Source organism: Larimichthys crocea, chromosome XIII, assembly GCF_000972845.2.
Source record: "Larimichthys crocea isolate SSNF chromosome XIII, L_crocea_2.0, whole genome shotgun sequence".
Taxonomy (NCBI): Eukaryota; Metazoa; Chordata; class Actinopteri; family Sciaenidae; genus Larimichthys; species Larimichthys crocea.
In genome coordinates, this window is record NC_040023.1 from 20,543,102 (window position 1) to 20,552,024 (window position 8,923).

General features: G+C 37.7%; 1 protein-coding gene across 1 annotated transcript in view; it reads right to left on the reverse strand.

Moving 5' to 3' along the window:
• Positions 1–4,804, reverse strand: part of LOC104920198 (tumor necrosis factor receptor superfamily member 11B) — a 19,329-nt gene extending 14,525 nt beyond the window's left edge. Inside the window, exon 1 of the mRNA XM_027286013.1 lies at positions 4,563–4,804. Within this exon, the coding sequence (XP_027141814.1) occupies positions 4,563–4,610 (48 nt within the window). The 5' untranslated portion in view covers positions 4,611–4,804. The remainder of the gene's footprint in view (positions 1–4,562) is intronic.
• Between the last annotated feature and the right edge of the window lie 4,119 nt (positions 4,805–8,923).

Consider the following 8,923-nt stretch of genomic DNA (forward strand, 5'->3'; position numbering starts at 1 on the left):
TGTGTGTGTGTGTGTGTGTGTGTGTGTGTGTGTGTGTGTGTGTGTGTCTGTGTAACTTCATGTGAATAAGGACTCTGTCTTTTTTCACTCTTGCAGGGACAGAGAGAGACTTTGGCACATGTTGCATCATTCTATCATCAGACATTTTTTTTTATGAAATTCAGTTTTGACTATTTTTATTAATGCAAGCATTCATCAATCAATAATGAAATTATTTGCAGTCCTAAAGTCAATCACTGAAGGCAGAAATATTTATTATTTGTCTTCCACTCATCCAGGGAATTCAGACCAGTGATTCATTTGAAATAAATCTATAGTTGTTCAGTGCTTTCAGGAAAATGTTGTACCATTGATTGCAAACACTTTTGGCTTGTGATCTGACTAAAAATAAAAATAAAAACAGTGTCTGGTTTGTGCTCTGGCTCACATTTCTGACATGAGTAATCGATTTCTCCTTTAAACTTTTTACATGGTTTCATTTAAAATGGCACAAAAAAAGAGAAAATGTTCAGTTGAATTCAATAATTCAATTTGTGTAGCAGAACAGAAGATTATTTTTCTTGTGAACTCCCAAATTTATATTGTGACCCTTTGGGGGTCATTTTAGATACTTTTTCTTGATAATAGTTATGTACTTTTACTGTAGTAAGATTTGATATTTTAAATAGATTTTGTACTTGTAATGGGGTATTACAATGTGGTATTGCTGCTTTTACTTAAGTAAAGAATCTGAATACTTCTTCTACTACCGCTTAACTTAATACACCTCAAACCAGATATGGATCTAAAAAATCAGTAGCTGCGTTTGTTTGGAAACTTTATTTATTAAAATATGAGAATTGAAATGTTCTACTTGTTAAAATTTCAAGCAAATTAAAATAGAAACCCATTACATTCTAACATATCTAGAGTTAGATAAACTTTCACTACAGAAATTTGCATTGGATGAGTCATGCTGCTTTTAATATGACTCATACTGTACAGTTGTAAGATAAAAGATCATGTGACAGTATTGCAACAGCTGTATCTCTCTTACTGTTCTTTGTACCTATTAATCACGTAGTCTCACACCAGCACACAAACACAATGGATCAATGGGTTTATCAGAACTGTATCTCCCACATGCACACCTCCACACACATATATCTGCTATCAGTATTACTGTTGATGGAAAAGAGGAAGTTAGCAACTACCAAAGACAATCGTTGGTTTCTGAATAGACGTTTGTACTTTGTAAACATGTTGAACCTGTACCTTCACAGACCTTCTGTACCCCCCCCCACACACACACACACACACACATCACATTCACTTCCTCACCCTTTCACCAGTGTTTGTCTAGAGAGAGAGAGAGAGAGAAAAAAAAAACCATTTGGCCAGATGACCTCTCTGCAGCTCCTGCCTTTAAACCTGCTGCCAGGTTTAGGGAAGTTGGTGCAGCTAATACCAACGGCCAACAGAGTGTAGGAGAGGAGGAGTAAAGATAAAGCGAGCACAGATAATAGATAAATGTAGATCCTAAATGGGGGGTTAGTGGCTGGATTGTAGGATAGATGGATGATATGCATTTAAATCGCAAGAAATCTAAATTCCCTCTGGAGTCCCACAAGGGTCAATCCTTGCCCTACTACATTTTAATCTATAAATAATTTAGTAAAATCATTAAGAATGAGAAAACACAGCACTGTGTCTCCAAGTCCTTAGCCCAATAAACAACATGATAAAATGCATGACAGACAGAGATTATTGGATGGCAAAAAACATATTTTACATCTAAACATGAATAAAACTCAATTTCTTTTTGTTGGCCCCAAAAAAACGTGTCAGAAAAAAACATCATACTATATTTTATCATGCAAGCCAGTGATCAAGAACCAGGGGTAATCCTAACATTCTATCATCTGAGAAGTTTTTCGAAAGTAGAAAGATTTGCAAACCAATTCTGAGAAACTGGATCATGCTTTCATTTTAAACAGATTATATTACTGCAATGCTCTTTTCAATGGATTATCAAAATATTCAACAGGAAAACTGATACAGAATTCAGCCTCCAGAGTTCTTACCAGTACAAGAAAACATCCAATACTTAATTTACTTCATTGGCTTCCCATTAAACAGCAAAGTGGCTTCTACTTCAATTCCTCCTACTGGTTTTTAAGGCATGACATTCATCTCCTCACTATATCGCAGACTCCTCAGGTAGTTGTACCCAGAATAAGATCAGGTGCTGGTTAAGGTTCTTTTAGTTACGGTGGACAAATACTCTGCCTGATGAGTTGCGAACTATAAAAACTGTATCTACATTTAAAGCAAAGCTCAAAATCTTCCTGTTTTCTCAGGCTTATGAATGAGTGTTAGTGTGTGTAGGTATTGTGGGTATGTATAAATATGTTTTTTTAATTATTATTTTTATTAAACCACTGTGTTGCATGTTTTTATGTCTCTGTTGAAATGTAAAGCACAGTGAGTTTCTTTCTCATGAAACGTGCTATACAAATAAAGCCTTACCTCACCTCACCACCAAAGATAACTGTTTATGTTTTTAAACACCTGTCTTCACAACAACAAAAAGACTGACAACATTAAGTTGATTTTTAACGTCTTTTCTCCCTAGGCAGAGGCCCAAACCCAGACAACAAGTGTGTGTTTTCAGCATACAAAACACATCCACGTGTCAGAAGAACATAAGGGGGGCAGGCAGGAGACACAGGTGCTCTGTGTTACTGCTGGACTTCTAAATCAAAACAATGTTTTGGACACAAAATTGCAGTGTCTCTTTAAGATAGAATCACTTACAGACAGACTGGCTGTTTGGCTTGCTGACAAGTGGATAAACAGGCAGAAAGGTATGAAGTTCAAGTTCAAGTTCAAGTTGGGATCAAGAGGGGTGCAAATTGACTTGTTGGCTAGATGCTGACAGTCAAGACTGACTGAGTGGTTGGATGATTGACTCATTAGTTGGCCAAACGACAAATGAACAAAGTATTTGCCTATTTTAGGTCACTTGTGGAGTGCAGACTGCTCTGCATGAGGGGAAATACTTTGTATGGATATCACATTAAATGGTGGAAGAAAATAAATGTGTGCGCGCGCACACACACACACACACACACACATTAATATCTATTTCACTGCGTACTTTACACACAAGCAAGCAGCACACCATATAAACAAAACTCATGACTGACCATGCACACGCTCATAAAATAGGATCTGCCATTCTCACACACGCAGATATTGTAAAAACAGACAGTAGCCCAGTGTTCTGTAACCGCAGTGTATAATCTGTTTCTGCCCTGATACACATCTATATACAGGCATATGTAAAATCCTCAAACTTCCCAACACAGCACGCATAGCACAACCAAAGAAATAACTGCTTTTAGGCATGCATTTAAAAATGTTTGAGAAGTGAACAAATTAGTGCAACGACTTACAGCAGATGTACAGTGAACACCATCTGATGGCTCTGGTTTGAGGGTGTGAAGTTTCATTCATTTAAAACGTGCCATATTAAGCAAAATGTGACCAAAAGTAAACTTTCATTCATTGATAAAAAATTGTAGGTCTTGTTTGTAGGTCAGTTTTGTGGGTGAGTTTTCACAGCAGAAACCATCAAAAGCAAACCGCCCCCAGTATAAACAAAGTACAATTCAAATTCAAATAGAACATTTACATCTATCTTAAAATTATTATACATTCATGCATACAGTAGATTCAATAGACCTATTTTCTATGTGTATAGACCTTCGGGAGCTGGACACATTATACACACATCACAACACAGATTATAGCCTCAGTCAGTCACCAAAAGTAAAATCGACTCTGCAGAGTCTCAACAAAATATTACCTGGTGATGTTTATGTTATGAGACTGCATTATATTGTCAGAGATTGTTGTGTCTGAGTCACACTTATGTCAGACGTAACAAACCTTCAGCCCCTGCTGGTATTTCACAGCAGGCAGTCTATCTCAGTGAGACAGAAATCTCTTTACCCAATGAAAATGTCATGCAAATATATTATAAAATACTGGATCCTAATATAGTTTTACATTATAACCTTTTAAATGCGTCACCACGATATTCTGAATATGACTAAAACTAACACATCTACTGCACAATGAAAATGGGCTAAACATTGATTATAACGCACACATGGCATCATAATAAAGATTATGTGTCCTCAAAACCAGTGATGGTGTCGAATCTCATAGAGTGAATGACACAGACTAATTATTGGCACCTGTAATAAGTCAGACAGCATCACCGTGGCTGCGCAAACGCACGCCGTTTAAAGAGAACATAATATTTGATTAGCGAATATCTTGCTTTTTGTGTGTGGATACATCTGGACTAAACACGACTGCGCGTACCCAAAGTGCTTCCAATGTATCTGAAACCGCGTGTAGAGTAATAATAATCCATGTCTCGCCATAATAACTCCGAAAAGAAACAATTTAAGAATTTTAAATAAATCTCATTCCTTAAGTAAGAATTGTCCCCGTGTTCCAGTGGATCGTATCTGGTCAGTGGACCAAGGAGAAGAGCCGCAGTTACTCACCAATATCAGTTTCATGGCCGGGTTGGATTTCGCTATCCGAGCGCTCATCTCCACTGCGTAAAAGTGAACTGAATGTGTGATGGTCCGGCCATCACAGATCTGTACTTATACACTGCTGAGAGTGGGGGAGAGAGAAGGAGAGAGGGAGAGAGAGAGGAAGAGAGAGAGAGACAGAGGGAGACAGAGAAGGAATGAGAGTGGTGCCCACCCACCTCGTTATCCAACGCACACAACCCCCTCTCTCTCTCTGTCTGTCTTAGTGTTCTCTCTCGACCCCTCAGTCCTAAATTAGTTGCATCCTTTGTGATTGCGCAAAGTAGTGAATGGTGTAGACGACGACAAAGCTGGGTCTAAAAAGCTGCATCCAGACATCATATGATGGCGATGTGGACTCATTCATGATTTCACTCACATTGGATCGACTCTTTAAACTGTACAAACACTCCCTAAGATTTTCGCGGCAAATTTTCGGCTGCAAACATGGCACAGTAGCACCATATGAAATATAATACGCAACCATGACACATAGTACCCAGTGTTAGGAATAAAATACCCATGAGAAGTATGAGTACAAATTAAACTATAAAAGTGTCTTTCTTTGGTGGAGATGTGAGCTGTCCTAGTTTACAGAGAAAGAAAGCCAAAATCCTGTCCACTTGACATTTTCCTGATTACTGAAACTATTTCCATGTGCCTATAATGCAGATTCTACCGTGAGAATAAATGTTTTTATATGCATTTGACAGCCAGTCTAATGTGTCAAAGCAAGTAGCTTTAATCAGTGTGGAGAAAAAAAAAGTAAAAAAGACTAAAAAAGTTGAGTCTTGATTTGACAGCATGCAAATATAATGAGTGACAGCTGTTTATTTGGATCAGCCAAAAATCATTTAGTAAAATCGGTTATGCTTATTTGAACATCTGCTTTTGGAACTTGGAAATATTGTCTCAGTGAGGATGGACAACACTGTGCATGCACTGAGAAGAATTGCTTTGGGAACCTGAGCCACGAGATCAATCAAAATACTGTGAACCATTACAGTTTCTGCTGAGTGAGCTTTAAAGGAACAAGCATCCTGGTGTTACACTCAGTTTATTTAGACTTATGATTGTGCTGTGAACATGTTGGAACTTTTTCCAAGAAAAGTGTATTGTAAGGTGTTTGGTCTATAGCCTCCAGATGGTGTTTACAGTATTTCACCAAAACTCTTCTAGGATTTATTGTTACATGTCCCACAACTAATTTCATTGGCTATTTTACTTTACCCTTTATTTATTCTCGGAAATTTCTTTAGAGATCCAAGCCTGGAAGCTACCCAGAGTTATCCCGTCAGTCCAACTCATGTAATGAAATTCACTTTGATTGGGTGCTCAGATACTGAAATGGTATACTAGATAATTAATTTACTACTTTTCATATAATGCTTATATGCTAAATAAACTGTATCTATGGAAAACATATGTTTATCAGATTTAGATAGAAAAATTATATTTAAACAACCAAACTACAAAATAAGCTTAAGCTCCTTTGAGAGAATAAAGAAAAGAAAGGTTAATAACAAGATTTACAATATACTTGGTGACTCTACTGTAAGTTGCCCGTCAGTGTGAATGTGAGCATCAGTGGTTGTCTGTTTCTGTGTGTCAGACCTGTGATGAGCTGGTGACGTGTCCAGGGTGTACCCCGCCTGTTATCACGAGTAAAGTTTTATACTTAAGTTCACCTGATGACAACTGAGCAAACACCATCCGCTGATGACCAGTCGGATTTAAAGCTCCTGGCCATAGGTTAAGCCCTCCTCCCCACTCAGGCAACTTTCACACTTAAGTTCTTCTTGTTGTGAATGGATTGAGGGATTAACTGAGAGTCCTAGAAATGAATTTCAGAAATGTTCGCTCTTTCAAGACATTAGTCTTCCAAACTGACAGAAGTATGTGCACTCTGGGTATAAACAATTCAATCAAAAGAATATTTTCCATTTTTTGAAAGAGACACACACAGACACACGCACAGACATTCACTGATTTATACATCCTGTCTAAAGTCCAATCGTAGATACAGTATATCAAAGTGACATTTACCAGTGTCATTTCAGGTTTGAAACTCATTGAGATCTTCTTTCATTGAAGTTTAATATCTTAAATTGTTCCAAAAACATTTAAAAGGATGACTTTACAGTAGATATTACACTAGTTTATCAAGGTTTCAACTCCCACATAGAGGTCAAAATGCATAATGGCTACCAACCACTCATGTAGTCAACCCAAAAGGGCGTTCCCACACTGTGATCTCACTGTATGATGTCAAAGGTTCTAAAACAATTTTGCTTTTCCTTTTGTCTTTTTGTACTGTCCAGCCCATGACAGTACATGGCATGACAAAATGTCACGGCCTGCTGACGTAGAAGCACAAGGTCTCAACGTAATCAGACAAAATACACACTCACCCACCTACGAGTCTCTGAAGCATGTCAGGGAAGTCTTAGTGGTGAGGTCACAGCTACCACAGGATGACGGAACATACACACACACACACACACACACACACACACACACACACACACACACACACACACAGGAACAAATAAAAAAACTAAGAAAAACACACATGCACGTCTTTCAGCATCGAGGTCGGGATACACCACAACAATGATGGAACGGAAGCTGTCCGTGGACACTCTAAAACACACAGACTCACAACGAGCCGTCCTGACGTTGTGTTAGTTGGCGGTGAGGTCTGCAGCATACGAGCAGGGAAAACGTGGGTGTTAAGAGGTGAACCAGATGCTACTACGGCATGACTATTCCACACACACACATTTAAATATAAAAAGCTACGTGCTGACTAGCCGTATGTCCATAAACTGTTGGCTGGTTTTGGCCTGTCAACAATAATTCAACATTTTGATTTATTTTAAATATCCAGTTAAAATGCATTTCAGGCTCAGCCATGAATGGATCTAAAAAAAGACCATACTGATTACAGTGTTGGGGCTTACACAATCATGTACATGAACAATACACACACTGTAGAATCACATTACTCCTGTGGGGACAATAAAGGCTTTTTATCATGCAGAAAACTGGCTACAACAAAGTGACTCCAAAGGTAAGTGTCTGATAAATAATTCAAATTCAACTGCAAAGATGTTGAGATTAGTTCTTTGTAGTGCCTTTGCCATCTTGTTTGCATAAAGCCAGATAGCAGATCTCTAACCTCCCTAGCCTGTTATTGTTCACATCCATGGTAACGTCTGTGTACGTGTGCATAGTAGCCAAGATTCTGTGTGCACTGACTTATGACCTATGTGTGTGTGTGTTTTAACCAGTACTGTACTCATCCGAGTCCCACTCATTTCCATAACAGATTTCATAAACAAACGAATGGAAAAGGGAACTGATAACTGTTGTTGTGACTCAAGACAATGAAAGGTGAACCTTTGCAACAGAGGAAAAACCCATATATGTAAATAAACCATATTTGTTGGTAAACTTTAAAGAGAGAAAGAGATGGAACGGGTCAAGAGGATCTTTATCCTCTTGACAGATTAAAAAAAATGCATAATACTAAGGAGTTTGCATTATGGTAGCAACTGAAAAGTGAATATTTGTAAAACGTTTAGTTCCAAAAGGGTTTTGCCAAAGTGATGATGTGGCAAAGACCATGAATTTCATTAGGTCCTTGTTGAGCTGTACATATCTGACATGCCTGTGGTGGTAATTTTTTACAGGCCAGTTAATGGTTACTGTAACTGCTCCTTCAGAACATTTTCAGTGCAGTTACAGTCTAAGATTCCTTCTTCTATTTCACATTTCTTCACTGTTCTTGTAGAAGCATATTCATTATAGAAGATTCTTCTCCCATTTAATGATTTCCTAATCTAATACTATTTTGATTGGAGTTACTCATGTTTGTCTGCACCTATTGCTTTTCTGTCAACCTGAAGATTGAGGGTGTCACACATTTTACATATTTTAGAGCACTCTCAGAGAAATTTGTTTTTTTGTCCATACTGTCCAATTAAAAATGACTCCACCTGAAAATGTCCTAAGCATGTTATTAGCCAAAGGCTACACAAGATGCAGTGGTTCTTGATTACTAAATTTGTCAGTGAAGCATCACAGCACATTTAGCAGAGTTGCACAATTCATAAATGAAATTAATCATATGATTATATGAGTGACTTGTTTGTCCTTCTTGCTCTTATTTCCTGTCATCTATCTGCTGGAGCTATGAAAATAATAATTTAGAAACAATGTTACTATTCCATCTTTCAACTGCACACACATCACACAAACTGTATAATAAAATGATTATTTAGTTATACTAAGCTAAGAAGTGAAAGTGGTTGAGGTCAAAGGTG